At 34.9% G+C, this 25,627-nt stretch overlaps 1 protein-coding gene across 6 annotated transcripts in view; it reads left to right on the plus strand.

Moving 5' to 3' along the window:
- Positions 1–25,627, plus strand: part of SLC4A10 (solute carrier family 4 member 10) — a 301,324-nt gene that overhangs the window by 98,582 nt on the left and 177,115 nt on the right. For all 6 annotated transcript variants that reach the window (XM_027590053.2, XM_027590051.2, XM_027590050.2 and 3 more), the window contains exon 2: positions 17,350–17,431. In XM_027590053.2, coding sequence (XP_027445854.1) covers positions 17,350–17,431 — 82 coding nt within the window. The remainder of the gene's footprint in view (positions 1–17,349; positions 17,432–25,627) is intronic.

Genomic DNA, 25,627 nt, shown 5'->3' on the forward strand with positions numbered 1-25,627 from the left:
TTCTTCTTTTGTTAGTTGTTATGATTACTGCGATTATATGGAACACTGAGAAAAGTCAGACAGCTGAGAGACTAACGATATCAGAGTGCAGAGTTAGAATTATCCAGTGATTGACCATTCAGATTGCCATCAGAAAAACAAAATTTTAGTTTTAATTCTTTAAAATTTTAGTTCTAATTCTAGCTCTACTATTGCCTTATTGTAAAGCTTGAATGTATCTGAATTTCCTCATACAAAATATTACAATAAAAGTAATAGTATTAATGCTTTCTTCACCAGGATGTTATAATCATTTGGGATGTCTAAAGAAAAAAAACCTGTCAAATTAAAAATAGTGGGGATTTGTATCTTTTGAAGTCACAGATATCACAAGCTTTTGTATAAGTTGTGCCATTTGCTTGGAATGCTCTTCTTTTTATTCCTTGTAATCTTATTTGTCCTTTAAGATTCAGTTTAAGCATCAGTTAGTGGTATTATTGCATTCTCTCCAATATAATTAATATGTATGATTAATGTATATTATTATATATTATTCTCTCCAATAAAATTAATATATATAATTAAGATAATATTAATTAACAATTATAAAAATTATAAAAATTGAAATTGTTCTGTAGAACACCTGTGTGACAAAATTAGGAACAAACACAATAAAATTAAGCGAGGATAGACACTAAACACTAAATATTGGGCTTCAAGGCATTGTCTCACATATAAATTATGGCTTTTTGCTTTAAAGATGTATCTTCTTCAAACCATAATGGCAATCAGTACTTTTCAGTTACTTGATGTTAGGGTAGTCATAGCTAACTGTATGTGGCTGCTTGCCGATCATTTGATTGACTGAGTCAATCAGAATTACAATCAGAAATATTGTAATATTTCTGTAGAATTTGAGGTCATATCTTTCTTTGTTCTTCCTATTCCCCTTCCCTCCTTGAAAATTCTCTAGAAACTTGGAAATAAATGAGATATACATATATAATGCATGTTAAAGTATTCTTTTCCAAGTTACTATTATTTAAGAAAATAAATTCTTATATAAGCTTTCATGTATATAAAATTCATATTTTATCTATTAAAAGGACTTTTATTCATTGGAGATGACCAGTTCATAATTAACTGGATTTTCTTTTAAATGTTTTCACATTTTTATTTATTTTTTAAATATTGTATTATTTATTTGAGAGAGAGAGAGATTGAGTGTGCACAAGCTGGGGGAGAGGAAGAGGGAGAAGTAGATTCACTGCTGATCCCAGGACCCAGAGATCATGACCTGAGCCCAAGTCAGATGCTTAACTGGCTGAGCCACCCAGGGCCCCTAAATGTTTTCACATTTTAAATTACAAATGCAACTACTACATGGTCAATGTTAATGGATTTTTCATCTCAAAAGCAGGCAATTTAGCAGGCAATTGTGTTCCTTTCTCTGGTCCTTTTTGTTGTCATCATGGACTTATGAAAACTGATTATTTGCCTAAAATGAGAAAAGCTTATCTTCAATGTCATATTAATTCATTTCTTGGTTTGGTGTGTGTTCTCCAAACAGACTGATTTCTTTCACAAACTTCAGAAGATGGAGGAATCTGAAGTAGAGAGGAAACAGAAGCCGTGTTGTGTGATTAACTGAGATTTTTGTTTAAACGTTGTGGTGTCCTGAGTTTTCTCATCTTTAAAATGAGAATCATGGATTGGATGATTTTAGAATCTTCCCAGAAGCCATATTTCAAGTCCATTATTCTAATATTTCCAGTTTTAAAGTTTTAAGTCAATATTACCCTTTCTTTATTCACATACTTAAAATTACCTGTTGGGGGCGTCTACATTTTTTTTCATTCTTTCCTTGTAACGTGGACCCTTTCTTTTAGACATTTTTCATTGTTTTTTCCTCACAGTTCCATTATTTTCATCCCTTTTCATTTTAAAATCTCTGCTCTCACTTAGCTATTTCTACACCAAAGAATATGTTCTTTACTCTCTGTTTCCTTAAGTTCTTCCTTTAAGACCTTTCTTCATTTCATACAAAAGCACATTCTATCATTCTATTGCATTTTAAAGGACTACTTTTAAATGGCCCAGACGTGACACACCATAACTTTTGCTTATGCCCCTTTGGTCAACACTAGTTACTACAAGTCCCTGAGAAATGTATAATATTTTTCTTGTATCCAGGAAGAGAAAGAGGACAACACAATATTGTGAACGTTAGTAACAATCACACTTTAAGATTAAAAAATCAAAATATATAACTGTATATGCATATATATTCTTATATAGATTAGAGGAAAATGTAGAAAATTGTAAAATTTAGAAAGAAGCTTGAGTGCCATTTAATTTTTTTCCTAAAATATCTATTGTTACTGTTAATGTTATTTATGTGGTATGTTAAAATTGGGAGAAAAATGGCTAAGTTTTGAGAAAATGAAGCAGTATGTCACACAGTAGAAAGAACATGAATTTTAAAGTCATATAAAATTTGATTCAAATCCTAATCCTGTCTCATATTAGTTGTGCAAGTTATACTCTTGGGCAAGTCATTTAGTCTATCTTAACTGAGCTTCAGATTCTTCATCTTTGAAGTAGGGATAAAAATATTTACCTTCTGAAACCATTGGGAGGATTATATAAGATAAAGTGTATTTATTTAACTAATACTAATGTAGAACTCCCAGGTACTATTTTATGCAGGTTAGCAATATGTAACTCATTTAATCTTCCTAAAAACCATATAAAGTAAATACTGTAATCCCCATTTTGCATTTGAGGAAACCAAGACAGAAAGAACTTGCTCAAAGTCAAATGGTTAAGTAAGTAGTAAGTATCAAAACTGGATATAAATCCTGGTTGTCTGGTTTTAGAGATTTTCTTAGCGACTACTCTGCTTCCTCTTACGGACCTTTTCTAAGTGCCTATCGACAGAATGAGTTTAATAAATAAGAAATATTTATAGCTATAATGCTAGGTACAAATCAGTTTTGGCTGTTTCTATTATATAATAAGTAGAGGAACAGATTATTCACATAAGTTTCTAATAATTGGGCTTTTGTTCTTCTACATAGAGGAAATTCTAACATCTCAATTGAACATCAATAATAGTCTTTGGTCTTGTGAAGGGAATAAGTAGTTAAGCAAATATAAGAAGTTATTCATCTTCTTAAGAGAGTTGAACAATGCAGGGGTTGGGGTGCTAACCCCCACACACAGTTGAAAACCCATGTATAATTTTGATTCCCCCAAAACTTAACTACTGATAATCTACTGTTGACCTGAAGCCTTACTGATAAGAGAATCAATTAATTAACATATTTTGTATGTTATATGTATTATATTCTGGAAAGTGCTATTAAGAAAATCATAAGGCAGAGAAAATACACTTAATGTATTTATTGAAAAAAATCTGCATATAAGTGGACCCACACAGTTCCAACCCGTATTGTTCAAGGGTCAACTGTATACATTTTTATTCGTCCTTTGCCTTTTTCACATTTCCCATTTCTAATTTAATTCCATTTCCCCCCACATTTAGGGTTTTTAATTTTCTTTCTATATAACCCTTGAATTTTAAAATTTTGAGTTAAAGAATTTAAGAACACAGGTTGGTTGGTTTTGTTCTTTTTTAGATCTAAAGGGGAAAGTAAATAAAATGGCCCTCTCTTCTCCATTTCTCACATTTTTGGCATTTGTATAGGAAAATCACTTTGCTTAAAGTTGGTATTAAATATAACAGAAGTCGATTTTTTGTAACTGCATCACTAATCAGGTTTCTACCACTTTATTAATGATACTGTAGAGCATATCACTAATAAACAATCACTGAGGTTAAAGAAAAAAATCACCAAACTGCTTAGACTAGCTTATTTTGCTTTTTAAGTATTTAAACACTACACTTTTCATCACTCATGGGTATACTCAAAGTATCTCCTTTCACTGCTTGTTTTCTTATCGCTGAATTTCATCTTCTAATGTTTTATTTATCTCACTCCTCAGTACCATTTTATTTACCTAAAAATATCTTAAAATTTTTCTGTTTATTTAATCCATAATGCCTTATAAATATTATTTTATTATCCCCATTCTCTGGCTTGGTTTGGTTTTGCTTATATTAGGAAACTTCTTTCCATCTAATTATTGAATATGCAAGCCCACTTCACCTATAAATCATTAAAATACAGACACTATGAGCTTATTTCTGTTTAAATAATTCATATAATTTACTATTGTGTATGTAGGACAACTCAGAACTGTCCTAGTTTATGATGAGAAGGCCAAATACTTCTGTAGTGCTCGAATTGTGTAGATTCTTACTAAGTTGTAAAGAACAAGTCCTTACTGTGGAAACAGTAAAAATTACTAATTGGGGCTTCTGGGTGGCTCAGTCAGTTGAGTGTCTGACTTCAGCTTGGGTGGTGGTCTTGGGGTCCTCAGATCAGCCCTGCACTGGGCTCTGCACTCAGTGGGGGAGTCAGCTTTTCCCTCTCCCTTTCCCAGTGCTCCTCCCCCTCCCCCTGCTCATGCTCTCTCTCCCTCAAATAAATAAATAAAATCTTAAAAAAAAATCAAAACCACAATGAAATACTACCTCACACCAGTCAAATTAACAACTCGGGAAACAACAGATGTTGGTGACAGTGCAGAGAACGGGGAACTCTCTTACACTGTTGGTGGGAAAGCAAACTGGTGCAGCTCTGGAAAACAGTATGGAGTTTACTCAGAAAGTTAAAATTAGAACTACCCTACAACCCAGCAATTGCACTACTAGGTTTTTATCCAAAAGATACAAACATAGTGATTCGAAGGGGCACATGCACCCCAATGTTTACAGCAGCAGTGTCCACAATAGCCAAAATATGGAAAGAGCCCAGATGTCCAACAGATGAATAGATAAAGAAGGTCTGGTATTAATTATATATATATAAAATGGAATATTACTCCACCTACAAAAAGAATGAAATCTTACAATTTGCAATGACATGGATGGAACTAGAGGGTATTATGCTAAACAAAATAGGTCAGTCAGAGAAAGACAAATATCACATGATTTCATTCATATGTGGAATTTAAGAAACAAAACAGATGAACATAGGGGAAGGGAAGGAAAAATAAAATAAGGTGAAAACAGAGAGGGAGACAAACCATAAGACTCTTAACTCTAGGAAACAAACTGACGGTTGCTGGAGGGGAGGTAGGTGGGGAGATGGGGTAACTGGGTGATGGGCATTAAAGAGGGCACTTGATGTAATGAGCACTGGGTGTTATATGCAACTGATGAATCACTAAATTCTACCTCTGAAACTAATAATACACTATATGTTAATTAAATTGAATTTAAATAAAAAATTTTAAAAAAGAAAAAGATTGCTAATTCTAAAATGTATACATATACTTTATCCCCTTCTTATAATTGATACTAATTGATACTATAAGTCTATAGTATATCAGTAAAACTATCAGGATTTGGGGTGACAGCAGTGGAGAAGGGTGCTGATATATGGAAGAGTTATAAATGTTATTGTCTTAGGTGAGAGCACAGATAGCTACATGAATGCAAACCAAAAATGACCCTTATTTACACTGAAGTAGAAAACAGTATAAAAATAAATCAGCTATTGTACAACTAGAAAGGATTCTAGAAATCATGAAGTTGGTTTTTAAACTCATTTTTATTTTCTTTATATTTGTTCATGTCCTTCAGTTTCTTGGCTCAGGATTCCTTCTTGCATCTCAGACATCCTCTCTGGGATTATTGTTTTTCTGAAGTATATACTTTTAAATCTCTTTACAAAGTATGCCTTAGTGATAAATTCTCACAGTTTCTGTTTATCTGAAGTGGGTTTCTTGAATGATAACTTAGCTGGGTATCCACTTCTAGATTTACAATGATTTTTCCTTAGCATTCTGAAGATATTATGTTACTGTCTTCTGGCCTCTATTTTTGTTAGTTTGTCATTCCTATGTAGGTTATCTTTTCTTTTTCCTTTGCTGCTTTAAGATGTGTCATTCTGCAGTTGCACATGGTATGTGGAGGTGTGAATTGTTCTTTAATTATCCTGTTTGTGATTCATTGTGATTCCTGAATCTGTGGATTCATGTGTTTTATCAATTCTGGAAAATGTTCACCTATTATTTTCAAATAGTACTTCTTCCTCATTTTTTCTATTCTTATCTTCTAGAAATCCATTTAGGTATATGTTAGTTCATCATATTATCCTCATTTTTAAAATTATCTATATTAGGGACACGTGGGTGGCTCAGTCGGTTAAGCATCTGCCTTCAGCTCAGGTCATGATCTCGGATCTTGGGATCAAGCCCCAAGTTGGGCTTCCTGCTCAGCAGGGAATCTGCTTCTCCCTCTCCCTCTGCCCCTCCCCCTGCTTGTGCTCTCTTTCTCTCTCTCTCTCTCCCTCTCAAATAAATATATAAAAATCTTTTAAAAATTATCTATTTCATATTTTTCATATCCTTATCATTCTATGCTATGTTCTGTGTAATTTTTTCAGATCTTTTTGCCAGTTCCCTAATTTGTATATCATTTGTCCAGTCTACTTGTTTTACTCATCTATGGAGTTTTCAATTTTAAGGATTATATATTATATATATATATATATATATAATTTTTCTAATTTCTAGAAGTCCAACTTTTTCATATTAAGATTTTCAGTCTTGTCCTGGGTTTTAGAAGTTTTCTTTGCAGGCATTTGGATTGTTAGGAGAACAAAATCAGTAGCTTGGTAATTTAGTATCCAATCTTGCTCTGGGTCCAACTAATATCTTTCACCCTTCTTCAAATAACCAGGATCTTGTCTTGATACTTGTGACTGAACTACTAATTTGCCCCCCTTGTCTGCCTGACAAAGATGCAGTGATTTTTTAAAAAATCAGCTCAAGTGTCCCTTTCGATGGAGTCTTTACTGACCTTCTTGGAGAAAAATAGTAACTGTTATGGTTGAATGTCTCCTATATGAATTTCTTTCATAATGCCATTGTTGTTATACTTAATGTGAAGTCTGTAAGCTCTTTGAGGGAAGCAACCGTGTTTTATTTATTTTTGTGGCCCTAATGATACAAATAATCATAAAAATAACATAATAATAAATAACATTTACTGAGAACTTGATTAGCAAATTCAAGAACTTTACATGTATTAATAAGTCACTCGACATACAGATTACATAAGATGCCTAAAATCACACAACTAGGAGTTAACTGAAACAACACTTAAATTCAGGTATAGTCCCACATACAAACTCTCAGTGTTTATCCAACACTGCCTTTCTCTTGACCTCCTAAATGGGAGCATCAGCAGTAAAGGGATAGCCATACCAGCAAGAACTTGGACCTGAGCACCAAACAAGCCCATGGGGATGTGTCAGATGCTTAAAGAAAGACACAGCGGGACAAATGAAGGAAGGCCTACAAGACAGATGGAGCCTCGTAGGACACTTATGAGCAAGCAACATGAAGAGACAAAAGACAGAATGAAGCAACAATAAGGAAATCTAGCAGCCGTTAATATCATTTTCTGGGTACCAATTGGGTTCATATGCAGAACTGAGGCTCTAGAAGGACTCTTAAGAAAAAGGCTGGAATCATCCACAATTCAAAACAAATTGGGGGCTTCAGGTGGACAAAAAGGCAGGAACTCAATTGCACGGGTATTAGTGCCTTTTAAAATACTATCGGCTAATTAAAACTGGTCTTAACTTCTCAAATACTTTTTATCCTTAAACTTTCAGATGTTAGGGGTGCCTGGGTGGCTCAGTCGTTAAGCGTCTGCCTTCGGCTCAGGTCATGATCCCAGGGTCTTGGGACTGATTCCCTCATCGGGCTCCCTGCTCAGTGGGAAGCCTGCTTCTCCTTCTCCCACTCTCTCTGCTTGTGTTCCTGCTCTCGCTATCTCTCTCTGTGTCAAATAAATAAATAAAATCTAAAAAAAACCCCCACAAACCCAAAAAAACCCCATCAGATGTTAGGACCAGTAGGAGAGATAGTATTCTTTGGATTACAGTGGCAGTAATAATAATAATACTGTATGTGCTGATGAAGTTTATCCTGAGCCAGAAATAACTTACCATTGGAAGGTTTTAATTTACTGACTTAACTGTGTAGTCTACCAACTGGTCTTTAAGGTTTACATGGGTGGAGTGTTCCAAGTAAATGAGATGAGAAAAATCTTGAAATTTTTACATGATGATTTAGTTTATGCCACTTAGCCCTATTCCTCTGATAGCATTTTATTCTCCAATTCTTATCCTCAGTTCCATTTTTTTTCTTATATGCCTAAAGATGAAATAACGGGGCACCTGGGTGGCTCAGATGGTTAAGTGTCTGCCTTCGGCTCAGGTCATGATCCCAGGGTCCTGGGATTGAGTACCACATCAGGCTCCCAGCTCCGTGGGGAGTCTGCTTTTCCCTCTCTCCCTGCCTCTCCCCCTGCTGTGCTCTCTCTGTCTCAAATGAATAAATAAAATCTTAAAAGAAAATAAAAAAATAAAAATGAAATAGCACATTTATTTTGTATAAGTAAATGAAACCTAACTGCCATCTCCCCAACTCAGTATTTTGGAAAGGAACTCAACTGACTGTTAAAAATACAGGGGGGAAAGAGTGATTTATTGGGCTATTTTATTTTTTAAAAAATATTAAAAAGATTTATTTATTTATCTGAGAGAGACAGGGAGAATGAACAGGAGGGGCATAGGGACAGGGAGAGAGAATCTCAAGCAAACTCCATGCTGAGTGCAGAGCCCGAGCCTGATGTGGAGCTGCATCCCAGGACCCTGAGATCATGACCTGAGCTGAAGTCTGGAGTCGGATGCTCAACCAACTGAGCCACCCAGGTGCCCCTGGGATACTTTAGAGTAAATGTTTCCTATAACTCAATTAATACAACACATAAGACAGATTTAACTTGTATTACCATGAGATAGTATAGTCTACATTTTAGAGTAGATACCACACTCTACCTAGTTTCAAAGCAATATCCTAGTAAATAGGTGGGTTTATTTATTTTATGAAAATATAATAAGCTAAATGGAATTTAAAGTTAGGCTTGGCTTATGCTTAGATTCCAGTTTGGCTAGCATTTATTGAACTCCTATGATACGTTAATTTCTGACGATGCTTTCATATCTCTTGTCCTATTTAATATAGCATAGTAAAATTAGAGATTAAATGGTTGACTTTTTAATACTTGTATAATACTTTAACTTACAAGGTAATGAAAAAATAGCCTCTAGAGTAAATACAGATGCATATATTGAATATTAATGTTGAATCCAAGTGTTAATGTTCAGTTTTCTTAGTTTCATAATTTAAAGTAAAAGATAATAAAAATAACAAACACTTAAAAAACTAACTCTCAGATCATGTTTATAAAATATGTGTGTCTATATATTTCTCCTCATTAAATCAGTAGTGGAAAATGTTTCATTTATATTAGCCAAGATATTAATCCATAGGCTGAGAGAGACCCTGTAAACTGAATTAAAAAAGTACTTTTTTTCTCCATCAGACTTAAATGGAAAAGAGGAAAAATTAACTGTTTGCACTAAAATGTTTTGTTTTGTTGCAACATAGAAAAATAACCAAGCACAATATTCCATACTTTTTATTGATTTTTTTTCTATCTGTACCATCTGCTATATTCATTTCTCCAATCTCACACCTACCTTGATGTGGGAGTGGGGGCTGGAGTTAGAAGGATAATCTTATCAAAAGGCACCTTGGTGCATGTGTTAGCTCACTTTGTTCACGAAAATATTTTATGATACTAAAGAAAATATTTTGAAATGGCAAAAAAGACACCTCATGGGTAGAAATGTATACATACATTTCTTGAGTTATGGGGAACATTCTTTGCCAGTGTAAAGTACTCCTAATTGATTATTCTTTTTTCACTCCCTCTCACACATCTAGAATTTTATTCTATGTCCTCTTTTCATTTCTTTCAGAAATTGAGTATTCTTGAATTAATCATGCCTATTGAGAGTTCTTTGATGACTCAGAGTCTGTTTCCCACCATTTTATCCTCTACCCTTCATTCAACAGTATTTTTTAATCAGTATTTCCTAGTCAAAGTTTTGTGCATAGGTTGCCATTTTGATTATATGTCCATCTCCACAAAATTTAATGTCATGGATTTTATTCACTAAACATGACACATATATATAGGTTAGGGTCACAGCAGGAAAGAGTCACTTGAAAAGCATGATAAAAAGTTTTAATGAAGGGACTATTTTTTAAAGGCATAGACAGGATAAAGGGAAATCAACAGGGTTGATGAAATTTCAGGAACTTGTAGCAACAGAAAACTGTCACTATTTCTAGGCCTGAAGGCACAAGATGTGGGAACAGTTAATGCAAACTGGCAAGATCTAGAGCTATAGGGGAGTCAGGTGACAAGATTTTGTCTGTGATAGAGAAATACAGCTATTGCCAAATTATGGCTCAACAGGGCCCATATCTCTCGCTCCCATATCCAGTCTCATTCTCTCTCACTGGCTGAGCTCAATAGGAAGTTAGATTGCAAGGGAACCTGGTGATGCAGTCCACAAAGATACAGAGAGCATGGTGGAAAAGAGTGGAAAGTGGTTCTGTAATGGCTAGTGGAGTATATATAGCATACCATATTATCCTAATACCTAATAAAAAGTCAGAAAATGTTGTTGCTTTTTTTAAATTTGAGTATAGTTGACACATAATGTTACATTAGTTTCAGTGATTCGACAAGTTTATACATTATGCTATGTTTGCTGCAAGTGTAGCTACCATCTGTCACCATACATCCCTATTACAATATCATTGACTATATTCCTTATGTTGTGCCTTTTATTTCCGTGATTTATTCATTCCATAACTGGAAGCCTGTATCTTCCACTCCTCTTCATCTCTTTTGCCCAACCCCCACCCACCTCCCCTCTGGCAACCATCAGTTTGTTCTCTGTATTTATAGGTCTGATTCTGCTTTTTGTTTGTTTAGTCATTTTTTTAAAGATTCCACTACAAGTGAAATCATATGGTATTTGTCTTTCTTTGTCTAACGTATTTCATTTAGCATAAATACCCTCTAAGTCCATCCATGTTGTCTCAAATAGCAAGATGACCTTTTTTATGACTGTGTAATATTTCATTATATATATACTATATACCATATCTTCCTTACTCATTTGTCTATTGATGGACACTTAGATTGCTTCTATATCTTAGTTACTGTACATAGTGCTGCAATGAACATAGGGGTGTATATATCTTTTCAAATTAGTGTTTTATTTTCTTTGTGTAAATACCCAGTAGTGGAATTACTGGATCATACAGTAATTCTATTTTTAAATTTTGGAGGAATCTCCTTACTGTTTTCCACAGTAGCTGTGCCAATTTACATTCACATCAAAAGTATATGAGGCTTCTTTTTTCTCCACATCCTCTTTAACACTTATTATTTCTTGCCTTTTTGATTTTACCTGTTCTAACAGGTGTAAGATGATATCTGATTGATTTGCATTTCCTTGATGATTAGCTATATCGAACATCTTTTCATGTGTCTGTAGGCTATTTGTATGTCTTCTTTGGAAAAAATGTCTATTCAAGACTTCTGCCCATTTTCTTTTAAGATTTATTTATTTATTTATTTGAGAGAGAGAGAGAGAGAGAGAGAGAGAGAGAGAGAATGTGTGAGAAGGGGGAGGGGCAGAGGGAGAGGGAGAGAATCTGAAGCAAACTCTCTGCTGAGCATGGCCCAACATGGGGCTCAATCTCACGACCCTGGATCACGACCTGAGCCAAAACCAAGAGTGGACCCGCAACCAACTGAGACACCCAGGTGCCCCCTTTACCCATTTTTAATCAGATTTCTTTTCTGGTGTTGAGTTGTATAAGTTCTTTATATATTTTGGACATTAACCCTTTATTGGCTATATCTTTTGCAAATATCTTCTTCCATTCAGTAGGTTGCCTTTTTGTTTTGTTAATGGTTTCCTCTGTTGCACAAAAGTTTTTATTTTGATGCAGTCCCAGTAGTTTTTTTTGCTTTTGTTTTGCTTGCTTAGGAGACATATCTAGAAAAATGTTGGTATGACTGATGTCAGAGAAATTACTGCTTCTGTTCTCCTCTAGGAATGTTATGGTTGCATGTTTCACATTTAGGTCTTTAATCCTTTTTGACTCTTCTAGGATTTTTATGGTTTCATGTCTCACATTTAGGTTTTTAATCCATTTTGAGTTTATTTTTGTGTATGGTGTTAAAGGTGGTCCAGTATCATTCTTTTGCATGTGGCTATCCAGTTCTCCCAGTATCATTTATTGAGGAAATGGTTGCTTTTTAAAAATTGATATGATAAATAGTTCTAGGGAAGAAAGAATACTGAAATGAAAATGAACTGCTCACTCTTCTATTAACCCAATCTCAAATGGGATGAGAATTTTCAAAAGGACATGAAAAGTTTGAATTGTCTTGCTAATGGGATTACTGTTAGATTTTGTTTTATAAAATTAGGAAAGTTTATTTCTGTGAAGACTGTGCTCAAGAGTTATGGTAAATCAGAAAAATATATGTTTTATACATTTATAGAGAGCTTAATGGTATTTTCAAACAATTCTAGAAGAAATTGTTGATATATCTTTATCTGACTATTTTAACACTTAAATGTGCTAGCTGATATTAGTTGCTTTTTCACGAGAGAGTGTACTTGTTCAAGGTCACTTCAAATGTGAGAGCTGAGCTAGAAAGCTCTTTTTTCTGCTATTGCTCTCTAGTAATTGTTCAGTAAAAATAATGACAGCAAAACTCTTCCCTCTAAAAACTTTCCTTGGGGGTAGAAATATTCCCAATTTACATTTATATACATTTGTATTCAAAACACAAATGTCTTAATGTTTAGAAGTAATCATATTGTAGAAAATTATAAAATGCATTTGGATTATGCCAATTATATGGTGTTTGCCTTTAAAATAGCTGGGGGTGCCTGGGTGGCTCAGTCATTAAGCATCTGCCTTTGGCTCAGGTCATGATCCCCGGGTCCTGGGATTGAGCCCCTCATCAGGTTCCCCACTTGACAGGAAGCCTGATTCTCCCTCTCCCACTCCCCCTGCTTGTGTTCCTGCTCTCACTATCTTTCTCTCTGTCAAATAAAAAAAATAATATAAAATAGCTGAATACAAATTCAATTTAGTCATAAGCAGGTTTTAACTGGAGAGGATCATAGATAATAGTATTTGTTCCTTCTTTCTTGGGAAGACATGGAGAAAAGTACTTAAGTCAAACTAGGTAGAGCAATTACTTTCCTGGTGGAAAGAAAAACAAAGTAAAAATAGTTTAGCAAAAGATATGTAATATATGTAATTATAATAATATGTCCCTACACTTAACATGACAGAAATTTCAAAAATTGAAAAATATTGAATTGAAAGGTATAGTATTATTGTTTGTTCGATTGGTTAGAGTCCTGTGTAAATGGATTTAAGATGTGATTTCTGTGTGACTTAATTCCTGTTACGGTTTCAGGGCCATAGTTTGTATCAGTGTTTTTCAAATTGCAGGTCACAACTCATTTTTAAGTACTGAAATAAATTTAAAGGATAGTGACTAGTATTTTTAAATGAAATAGAATACCCTGGAATAGAAAATATCATACTGCATGGTTTATAGTTAGAATAAATGTTGGAAATCGAAGGGGGAGATGAACCATGAGAGACTATGGACTCTGAGAAACAAACTGAGGGTTCTAGAGGGGAAGGGGCTGGAGGATGGGTTAGCCTGGTGATGGGTATTAAAGAGGGCATGTAGTAAATGGAGCACTGGGTGTTATATGCAAACAATGAATCACGGAACACTACATCAAAACTAATGATGTAATGTATGGTGATTAACATAACATAATAAAAAAAAGAATAAATGTTGGTTTGTGAAAGTTTTGTTTTGTTTACACATATATAAATATGTGACTGTGTTGAATGTATATTTCTCACCATGGGTCATCCCCCCCAACACACAAATTTTAAAACATTGTTTTATTCTATTTACTGGAATAAATCATCTTATAAATGTTCACCCAATAGTGTAACAAAGGTCAATTGTATTGAGAGGCAATGTAATAGATTTATGTGTTCTCTCTCTACATGGTGATAAAATTTGTTCCAAGTGAGTAAATACATATGGACATTAGGGTACATTACTGTATTTGATCTTCAACAAATCCGAAAAGGGGCAGTAAAAAGTGAAATAAAAATTTTCTTACTAGTGTATTTGGGATTATTGCACAGCCTGGATTCTCTTCATCACACCCATGTTTACTCGCTCTTGGTAATAAGGAGGAAGGGAAGTACTCTATTAAAAATTCTTTAATAATATTGAAATAAGCTTTTGAACTATAACCAAAGTAGAGGAATTTCAGTATATGTCTTGGTATTAAGTTGTATCTTGGGAATTTTCAGGATAAAAGATCATGCATTTGATGTTTCTCTGGCCTATCTGGAGAGTATTTACAGTTATTTAAAACTGCAAAATGAGTCACTTACTTTGAGTTACATTCATATTCTAGTTTCAAGTTCTTTCTTTTTAATCAATGAAACATTAAAATTAGGGCACTTCTACTTGTAATTCATATTGTAATTAAATAATCAACTATTTCCTATTTAGATTCCACATCTACTTCTGCTGCAAAATTTCCTTTTATCTCAATATCCTTTTTTTTTTTAAATTTTATTTATTTATTTCAGAGAGAGAGAGAATGAGAGATAGAAAGCACGAGAGGGAAGAGGGTCAGAGGGAGAAGCAGACTCCCCGCTGAGCAGGGAGCCCGATGTGGGACTCGATCCCGGGACTCCAGGATCATGACCTGAGCCGAAGGCAGTCGTTCAACCAACTGAGCCACCCAGGCGCCCTATCTCAATATCCTAACATTAGCTATTGTGTAGAATTATTTTTTGTGTGTGGACAGTTTATATGCCATATAAAAATAAGAAGAAAAACCATTTTGTATAAGTTGAAAATTGATTCAGGCCCTTGAAATAAGAATTAAATATTTTATTGTATAGGGGGAAACATCTTCTTATATTTTATATAAACCTTTCCATTTTGCAATTGTTTTAAGAGGCTGCCATTATGAGATATAGTGGAATAGTGCTTCTTCTGACCTCTGAACATGGATGCATGACTTAGTTTTTGGCATTCTTCCTAATAACACTCCAGAGGGCAGAGATACATTCCAATGTGACATATATTTGAATATGTCCTGTACAGAGGATAAATGTGATTTGTAAATGAATCAAGAATAGATTCTCAAGAGGCTGAAACTTGCATTTGTCTGGTTCAGGAAAATTATATAAATATATAATTCTGTAGTTTTTTCTATTGCTATTTTGCTCAGACCAACAGATTTTTTTAAAAGATTTTATTTATTTATTTATTTATTTATTTATTTATTTATTTATTTATTTATTTTTTGCGAGAGAAAGAAAGAGAGAGTGAGCACAGGCGGGGGGAGGTTCAGAGGGAGAAACAGGCCCACTGTCGACTGAGCAGGGTACCCAATGTGGGACTTGATCCCAGGACCCTGGGATCATGACCTGAGCTGAAGGTGGACACTTAACTGACTGAGCCACTCGGGCGCCCAGACCAACAGATTTTTAAAACTTTGCTAAACACAAGAGCAGTAGGCTCAGAATCCTATCTCAATTTTCATTTATTCCTTCATTTGTAGTATAGGTTTCTTTCACTCCAATTTCAGACACTTTGCCCTGACCTGCCTCAGCAAATTCTGAAAGACACAGGACTATAGGGTATAAAATATGTTATTCTACTTATGTTTTGCTGCTTGTGAAGCACATAAGAGCTGATATTTCTAGGTTGAAATATGTCTGTAGTCAGTAATCCTACAGTTGACAATACTGATTTGTAAGACACGGAGGCCAAATCTTTATCAAGATTATGCCTGGGAATTAAAAAGCTTTCAAAGAAGAAAGAGAAATCTATAATTTTTCTGCTAGTCAAATACTAGAACAGGCTTAGAAATAGATGTCGGAAGATTCATTCATCTTCAGTCTACCTTTTCATTTCTCCTTTGTGTTCGGTGTTCACTTTTAAGGCAGTTTTTACATAGGTGTTTGCAATCAAAAAAATTTGGAAATAATCTGTATTTCGCTTTGTTCAGTATTTTGTATCTTGTTCACTCCTGTATGGTTAAATGGATTATACTTATCCCTCCCCCATTATTTTATTGAGTACCAAATGAGTGAGTGTATCGTTTTGAGCATATGTACAATGTTAAGAGTCTCCATCCAGCCATTTTAAATAAGTAAAATATACATATGTATATACATACTGAATGAAGGCTTAATGTATATGATTATAATTAAAAGTTTAGTTTGAATAAAATGTATTATACTGAAGCAAAGTAATTAAAATTGTAGTTTACCTAATAGTTGCTACTAATTGCTTTCAAGAGATTAGATCCCCCCAACCTCATTTTAAATGGCAGTGGAATTACTTCACCTTGCCATAGCATTAGTAGTGTTAATACTAATGATTTCCATATTTTCCTTGTAGAGTTCAAAATGTCATCTTGTTAACGAGAATTCTTTATCAGAGATAAAAATGCATGTTACTAAATTGTCAGGATAACTGTTTTCTGTTTTACATCTCATTAACAAATGATGGCAACTGGAATGTATGACTACCTTTGATTTCATGGAAAATCAAATGACATTCCTTCTCTGAATATGTGGTCAATTTAATTTTAGTCTCTTTCTTTTTAAACTAACAATTGATAATCAAATAGAATAGTTGTGTACAAGTAGGTTTAAGTGATTGAATTAAATCCCTAAAATATTAGATTATATTATTGTTTATTCTCTGAAATTAAGAGAATATATGTATAGTAGTCCACTCTTACCTGTGGTAATTGACCTGAGGTCAACCATGGCCAGGAAGCAGATGATCTTCCTTCTGACATACCATCAGAAGGTCGATAGTAGCCTAATGCTATGTCACAGTGCCTACATTATTCACCTCACTTCATCTGATCACATAGGCATTTTATCATCTCATATCATTATAAAAAGGGTGCGTATAGTACAATAAGATATTTTGAGAGAGAGACCATGTTCACATAACTTTTATTACAGCATATTGTTTTAAGTGTTTTATTTCATCATTATTATTGTTAACCTCTTACTGTGCCTAATTTAAAAATTATACTTTATCATAAGTATATATGTTTAGCAAAAAACATAGTTTATATAGGGTTTGGTACTATCTGCGAGTTCAGGCATCCACAGGGGGTCTTGGAAAGTATTCCCATGGATAAAGAGGAACTATTGTAATATCATTTAATCTTCTTTCTTCCCATGCTACAGAGAAATGACGAAGAGGCAGTTGTGGATAGAGGTGGAACTCGTTCTATTCTCAAAACACACTTTGAGAAAGAAGATTTAGAAGGTAAGACCTTTTCTCCCCCTTGGGATAGTTTTGGTTACGCTTTCTTAAAGTTTTCAAAGAAACTTCAAAGAAAAATCTTAAAGATCTCAAAGAGAAATATGAAATTTGTCTCAATCTGGAGAAATGCAAATGTTGATAATCGGAGTAATGGTGGTGGTGGTGAGTTGTGGATATGATTGCTTTGATGCAGCCTAAAATGCCAACGGGAAGACCTACAAACATTCATCCAACAGACATTTATTGAACATGTACTATCTTCCAGGAGCTGTGTTGTGTGCCAGTCTTTCAATAATTATTGTGTCAGGAATTACCATCAGTGGGGGAAATCTATGACAGACCAGCAGGTTATGTGCTACGTGAGAGAGGAGATTAGGACAGGAAGGGCATTGAATCCTGCCTATGCTGTCAGACTAGGCTGTCACTGGAAGAGAGTTAAAGACAACGGGCATTCGAGTTTTACTCAGATATATGTGAGAGAGAGGTGGAAGCACCATTTGAGTATGTTCTTTTCAATAGAAAGAAGGTCAGATAAGTCAACTAGGAGGTAGTATGATTTAGTAGTTAAGTGTACGGGATCTGAAACCAAACTGCACTGGATTCAAATACCGGTTCTGCCCCTTATGTGCTATGGAAACTTCAGCCAGTTAATTTCTCTGCACCTCCGTTTTCTCAGTTGTTAAGATAAGGACAACAGTGAAATAAGTCAAGCAGAGAAAGTCAGTTATCATACGGTTTCACTTATTCGTGGCACATAAGGAATAGCACGGAGGACATTAGAAGAAGGAAGGGAAAAATGAAGGGGGGAATCGGAGGGGGAGATGAACCATGAGAGACGATGGACTCTGAGAAACAAACTGAGGGTTCTAGAGGGGAGGGGGTGGGGGGATGGGTAAGCCTGGTGATGGGTATTAAAGAGGGCACGTTCTGCATGGAGCACTGGGTGTTATGCACAAACAATGAATCATGGAACACTACATCAAAAACTAATGATGTATGGTGATTAACATAACATAATAAAATTAAAAAAAAATAATGTAGTTGGACTCTCCCTAATTCTACAAGGGGCAACTGAGAGGAAGAGAAGGGGCATGATGGACCCAAGGTCACTCAGGCAGCTGGTGGCAGAACTGAGACCATAATCAGGGTCTTTTCCAGATGTAGTCCACTTCCATGTCCCCCAAAACTGAGGGAATTTGGCAGAGGTGGCACCAGGTAAGATTAGTGAGGCACTACCTTCTAGTGTAGAATGTAAAGGGGCACGAAGATACTTGGCAATCAAGATTAATACTTGAATTTTTTAGGTCAGCAAACTACAGTTTGTGCAGCCAACCATTTTTGTAAATAAGGTTTTTTTGAAAAAAAAAAAAAGATAACAGTGGCCAAGATATGGAAGCAACCTAATTGTCCATCGATACACGAATGGATAAAGATATCACACACACACAAATATTACACAGCCATAAAAAAGAATGGGACCTTTCCATTTGTGACAGTATGGAGGGACCTAGAGGGTAAAAAGTGAAATAACTCACACTAAATAAGATATGTTTTCACTCATATGTGGAATCTAAAAAAACAAATGAATAAATAAGCAAACAAAAAGCAGAATCGGAGCTGTAAGTACAGAGAACAAACTGGTGTTTGTGGAGGGGGCAAAATGGGTAAAGGGGAGTGGTAGATCTAGGCTTTCAGTTATGGAATGAGTGAGTCAAGGAATAAAAGGCACAGAATAGGGAATATAGTCAATGATACCATAATAGCATTGTACGGTGACGGTTGGTAGCTATACGCATAGCATAATGTATAAATTTGTCCAATCATTATGTTATAATTACTGAAACTAATGTAATACTGTGTGTCAACTATGCTCAAATAAAAAAATTTAGATTTAAAAAATAAAATAAAATAAGGGTAACAATGGAATATATTTCATAAAGTTTTTATAAGAATTAAGGGAAAAATACTTAGAATAGTACCTGGCATAAGACTCACATAAGTCTTGACAGTTACTACTGAACCACAATTTAATGTATACATGTTATTGCTTCATTTTAATTTTTAAGCAGAAATTATTATTAGTGGGATACAAGGTATATGATATTTTTCATCTTTTGGTTAAAGAATAAAACCCAGGTAATCTTAAGTAAAAATAATCAGAGTTAGTTCTTAATAATCCACCACAGCTGAGAAGTAAGGAGTAGTCCTCCTAAGAATTGTCAGGTAACTAATTAAATTACAGTGAAATTCATAGTTCTTAGGTCTTATCTTTAGCTACAACAATTAAACAACAGGAGAATTGATACAATATTTAGAGTAAACTTTCAACAACTGTACCTACTCAGTACCTGACGTTTTTGCTTGGTGCACAGAAAATATGCAGGTCCAGGAAGGTTATACTTACTGGGTGGGCATAGAGATTTGCTATGCTATCCATATGCATTACATAAATTTAAGGGAGCAGAAACTTGAAAAATCTAAACTGATAATGGAAACTATAAAGATAATTTCTCCTTGGATTTGAAATGCCATTATATTACATTTTTTCCCCAGCAGCATATTTACCTTCTTACTTAGGTCATGTCATGGCTTAAGCTATACTTGTATTCAGTAAGCACATGTAAGAAAACTCAATAAAGCAAGAAGTTATTCTAAAAACATAATTGCAGGAAAAAGCCATCTTGGGTTTAAAGATTGTGATGGATAATCTGCACACAGATTATTGAAAGTTAACAGTGGATAATTTATAAATAATTACAATAAAATATTGAATTTTCCCTTTGGTTGGAAAATACATAGTACAAAAATAGGATTTAATATGTTTATTCTAATTATTATATCAACATGTGTTACATACATTTTCTCTTACTGGGCATGGTACTCAGGTGAGGGTATATGATGCTTATTAAAATAGATTTATGATTGGCAAACACAACTGGATAAGTCAGATTTTGTTCTGTTTATTGATGTCTATAGTGGGCATTTTAATCCCAGAAGTGAATAATTGTTACTAAGCACTAAGTCACTGGCGATTAAAATTAACATCATAGAATGGAAATGTAACATTACATTTTAGAATTTTGAACTAAAATAGGAAAAACTTATTTATTTTGACTTTCTCAGTATTTTTTCTGCTCCCAGACCATACTAAGTAGATAAACATCCTAGCATCTAAGGATGCTATCCAGGATTCTGCTGTGATGCACACAAAGAATTAATAGATCTGTTAGTGGTTCCTGGATTGATTACTCTGAATCAGAAAATAATGCAGGGACAATGTGTTGAATATCATGATTCAGGAAAAAAATCAACTGACAGCATAATATAAATTGGGTAAGGGGAGAGTGCCAGTTAGAAAGACAGCATTGCTGAGTGTGATGTGGGCAGGAGTTTCTCCTTTTTTGTAATTAAGGAAAAAGACCAGAATTCCACATTTTAAGAACTCTTAGTAGTGTATACAAAACATACACATAGATATTTATTTTAAATAAAATAGAGTTAGGAATTGCTGTTTAAGAAAAACACATTTTATAAACTCCTCCTTCAATTAAGATTTTAAATTTGAAAATTAGTGTTTACAGGACTTAATGGATATATGAGAATTATTAATAGCTAATAGAATTATGAGTATAATTTAACATCCTGTGCACAGCTTGTAGAAATGCTAGGTGGTTAAAAATATCTATAAAGTCTCAGGTAAATATGTTTAATGGAAAATGATCACTTGACCAATATCAACAGCTTGGTATAGTATATTAGTTAATGTATTCACATATATTGTACATTCGGATGAATAGAATGTCAAATGTATAATTTCTCCCTTCAAACCTATTGGTTTTGTTTTACATGTATCTTTACCATATCCTCTCTTTTTTTTCCTGTTACCTAAAATCAAGAACATACAATTTTGTTAGATACTGTTCACCTCCTGTATTTCTGTATCATATAGTTAGTAAATTCTCTGAATCTATTTCAGGGGCGTCTCTTCTCCTTTCTTCCCTTTCATTCCCACTGCCACTGCTCTAGTTCTTTCCCTGTCTGTATACTGTGTGCTCTCTTTCCCACAATCCGCCCTCCTTAAAACTGCTAGTGTTCTTTCTAAGCCTATTTCTGCTTCCTATGGTAAAAAGTAGTGAGCGGCATTGAATCCCTATAATTAGACCAAGTCAGGATTGTGAGTGGAACAAAAATTGTTGAGGTTAACCAATTTTTATTTTTGGTCTCTCATGTCCATGTGGGATTACTACTGTACAGAGTATAAGATTACAAAAGGAGAAATGCATTAATCCCCTTGAAATTATTTCTCCTACTTGCCCTTTAATACGTGTGTAGTGGACAGAGTGGCCAGATAAAATAGACAATACTCAGTTATATTTGAAATTTAAGTAAGTAACGAGTATCTTTTCAGTATAGGTATGCCATGCGATATTTTTATTTATTGCTTTTTACTTGCCAAATCCAGCAACCTTAGTAGTGGATGTTACCACTAACCACCAAAATCCCCTCTTAAGGATGGTGGTGCTTATTTCCCCAGTTGCTGTGGGTGTTGCCTGCTTTGCCCCACTCCTGAGCTCCTCCCCAGAAATTTCCTTCCTCTGAAAGGAGCTGCCTCTTGCTATGGGAGCTGCCTCCCCTGGGGCACACTGAATTCAATGAAGAAAGAGAATAAGGGCCCGGCCCCTTTGCCTCAATGTGTTACAACTCTGAAGGGTGGTCTCAGCTTCAAAGCCCCCTGTGGAATCAGCGGAGGCTTTCACAGCAACTGTACCATAATTAAACTTCCTCTACCAAATGCTGCTGCCGGTATTTCTGCACAGGTGTTATTGCTGACAGCTTTCTTCACTAAACTCTCTGAACACAGATCTCTATCTCAGAGTCTGTTTGCTGAGGAACCTGACTCACTCATTCATCATTTTCCTGCTCCCTGAACAGTACCAGTAGACATACATACTTGGTAACTGGCAGGACATCCACATTACATTGGTGTCTTAGCCTATGAGGCTAACAACTATTGTAGTGGGAGAGAAGGCTCCCAAACTACTTGCCTTGGCCATGAGAGTACATGAAAATCAGTATTGCACGTGACAGAAAGTGGCAGAGATTAGCGTCATCTGTATTTACTTGTTTGTTTGTTTATTTTTTAGAGTGAGAAAGAGAGCATGAGCAGAAAGAAGGGTTAGAGGGAGAGAGAGAATCCCAAGCAGACTCCCTGCTGAGCGGGAAGTCCGATGCGGGGCTCAATACAATGACCCTGAGATCATGACCTGAGCCAAAATCAAGTCGGATGCCCAACCGACTACCAACCAGGTGCCCCTAGTGTCATCTTTAAAAACCTAAAGTATATACCAGTCTAGCTATTGCAGAAATTGTCAAATCATAGAGGATGGTAGTGGGTGACTGTGAACTCAGCCAAGTGGTAGCATCAATTGCAATTGCTCTGTCAGAAATGGAATCTTAGAGCAGGTTAACATGGCCTGAAGTATGTGGTGTGCAGCTCTTGACCTGGCAAATGCCCCTTTTCCTATTACTATCAAGAAGGACTACCAGAAGTATAATGATATACATGTGTGGTCTTGCTCCAGAGCTGTTACAGTCTCCTACCCTTTGTCATAATAGAGTCCAAAAAGACTTGAACTGAGTGTATACTCTACAGAACATTACATTGTTTCATGTATCGACAAAATGAACAAGAAGTGGCAAATACGTTGGCAGTCTTGATAAGACAGATGGGTTCCAGAGTCTGTTTCCAGTGAACCTGTTGAAAGGACAATGTGAGAGTGTCAACACTGTACTGAGTCTGAAACTCCACGATGGATGGATGGATAGGTGGGGTCAGTTTCCACAGGCACAATAAAAGTAACCAACTGCCCCTTCAGTTACTCTTACTCACCTTGATTCTCTCTTCATGGTGTGCTCTGGTTCTGCTTTTTTTCCCGATTGATGCCTGCACTTTTTAAAGATTTAAAAATTTTTTTTCAGATAAGACCATTGTTGTATCTTCTGCAAGTGTAAGAGTAAATTAACGGCAAACCTCTAAAAGTAGCATGTCTTGTTAATAACTAGATGATAATAAAGAGAAGAAAGTTTAGTAGCTAAAGATGACATGCTATTATTTTAGTAATTTTGACTGAACTGATCAATTTCCAGTCAAGGCAATACTACCAACAACTGGATTGTCTTTTGCTAAAATTTTTTAAAATGCTTTTCTCTTGCTAAAAGAAAAGCATAACATAGAATTTACCATTTAACCATTTCTAAGTATACAGTTCAGTAGTGTTAAGTATATTCACATTGTTATGTAACCAATCTTCAAAACTTTTTCATCTTGGAAAACGGAAACTTTATTCACATTAAGCAACTCTCCCATTTGCTCCCCACCCTATCCTGTAACAAGCACCATTCTATCTTCTGTTTCTGTGAATATGACTACTCTAGAGACCACATGTAATTGAAATCATTCAGTATTTGTCTTTTTGTGACTGGTTTATTTCATAGCATAATGTCTTCAAGGTTCATGATGTTGTAGCATGTTAGACTTTATATCCTTTTTAAGTTTATAATACTCCATTATATGTATGTACTACATTTTGTTTATCCATTCATCTGTTGATGGACATGGTTGCTCTTTATCTCTTGGCTATGGTGAATGGTGCTGTTATGAACATGGATATGCAAATATTTCTTTGAAATCCTGCTTTCAAGTCTTTTTAAATATATAGCCATAAGTGGATTGCTGGATCATGAAGTAATTCCATTTTTAATTTTTAGAAGAACTGCCATACTGTTTTCCATAGCAATTCACAATTTTACATTTCCACCAAGAGTGCACAAGGGTTCTAATTTCTCCACATGCTTGATAAAACTTATGATTTTCTGTTTGCTTATTTGTTTGTTTTTGATAAGCAGCCTTCCTAATGAGTATGAAGTGATATCTCATTGTGGTTTTTACTTGCATTTTCCTAATAATTCGTGATATTGAGCATCTTCTCATATGCTTGTTGGCCGTTTGTTCATCATTTTTGGAGAGATGTCTGTTCAAGTCCTTTGCCCATTGTTTAATTGGGTGTTCTTGAGTTGTATGAATTGTTTATATATCTTAGATATTAACCCCATATCAGATATATGATTTAGAAATATTTTCTCCCATCCCATTGGTTGCCTTTTCACTCTGTTGATTTTGTCCTTTGATACACAGAAAATTTTAATTTTTATGTAGTCTAACTTGTCTAGTTTTACTTTTGTTGCCTGTACTTTTGGTGTCATATTCAGGAAATCCTCATCAAATCCAATGTCATAGTTTTTCCCTATGTTTCCTTCTAATTTATAGTTTTGGGTTTTACATTTAGGTCTCTGACCGTTTTGAGATAATTTTGTGTATGGTGTAGAATGCTTGCACTTTTGCCTTTCATATCTCTTTGTTGCCTAACATTCTACCTATTGTCCTCACAGGTTAAATATTTCCCTAAATCACTGATACATAAAGAACCTATTTAGTGAGAGACTATTGTTTTCCATATTTTTAGCGAGTATTTCTATTTTTCTATAGTCTGGGGACATAGAAGACACAGTAAAACCTCAGGGATATTATTCTATTTCATTTAAGGCCTTTTGGATTGCCCCAAATTGGAGCCTTCCCATCTCCACCATTTGCTAGTGATTTCCTTCCACACAGAAATAGAATGCCCATTCTTCCTATCCATTAGTGTTACCTGATCCCTCCTAGAAGAATAATTATTTTCTTCCTTCCTCTGAGTTTACATCTATTTTATATTATTGTTATGTATATGTGTATATATATATATATTTTTTTTTTGAGAGAGAGAGAGCGAGCACATGAGTGGTGAGGGGTGAAGGGCAGAGGAAGAGGGAGAGAGAGAGAATCTTAAGCAGGCTCCATGCTTAGTGTGAGCCCAACGTGGGGCCTGATCTCATGACCCCAAGATCATGACCTGAGATGAAATCAAGAGTCAGCTGCTTAACCAACTGAGCCACTCAGGCACCCCATGTATATATTTCTTATCATTTTATTATAAGCTTGTTGAGGGACAAATTGTCATCTTACACATATTTGTGTTCTCCCATGTTATCTAGCCCTTTTTCTTGAATTAGATAGGAACTAGGAATGTGTTGCATTGAATCTCGTTTATATGTTATTCAATAATATATCACTAATCATGTAAGAAGTTAAATTTATGTAAT

The sequence above is a fragment of the Zalophus californianus genome, chromosome 3 (genome assembly GCF_009762305.2).
Source record: "Zalophus californianus isolate mZalCal1 chromosome 3, mZalCal1.pri.v2, whole genome shotgun sequence".
Taxonomy (NCBI): Eukaryota; Metazoa; Chordata; class Mammalia; order Carnivora; family Otariidae; genus Zalophus; species Zalophus californianus.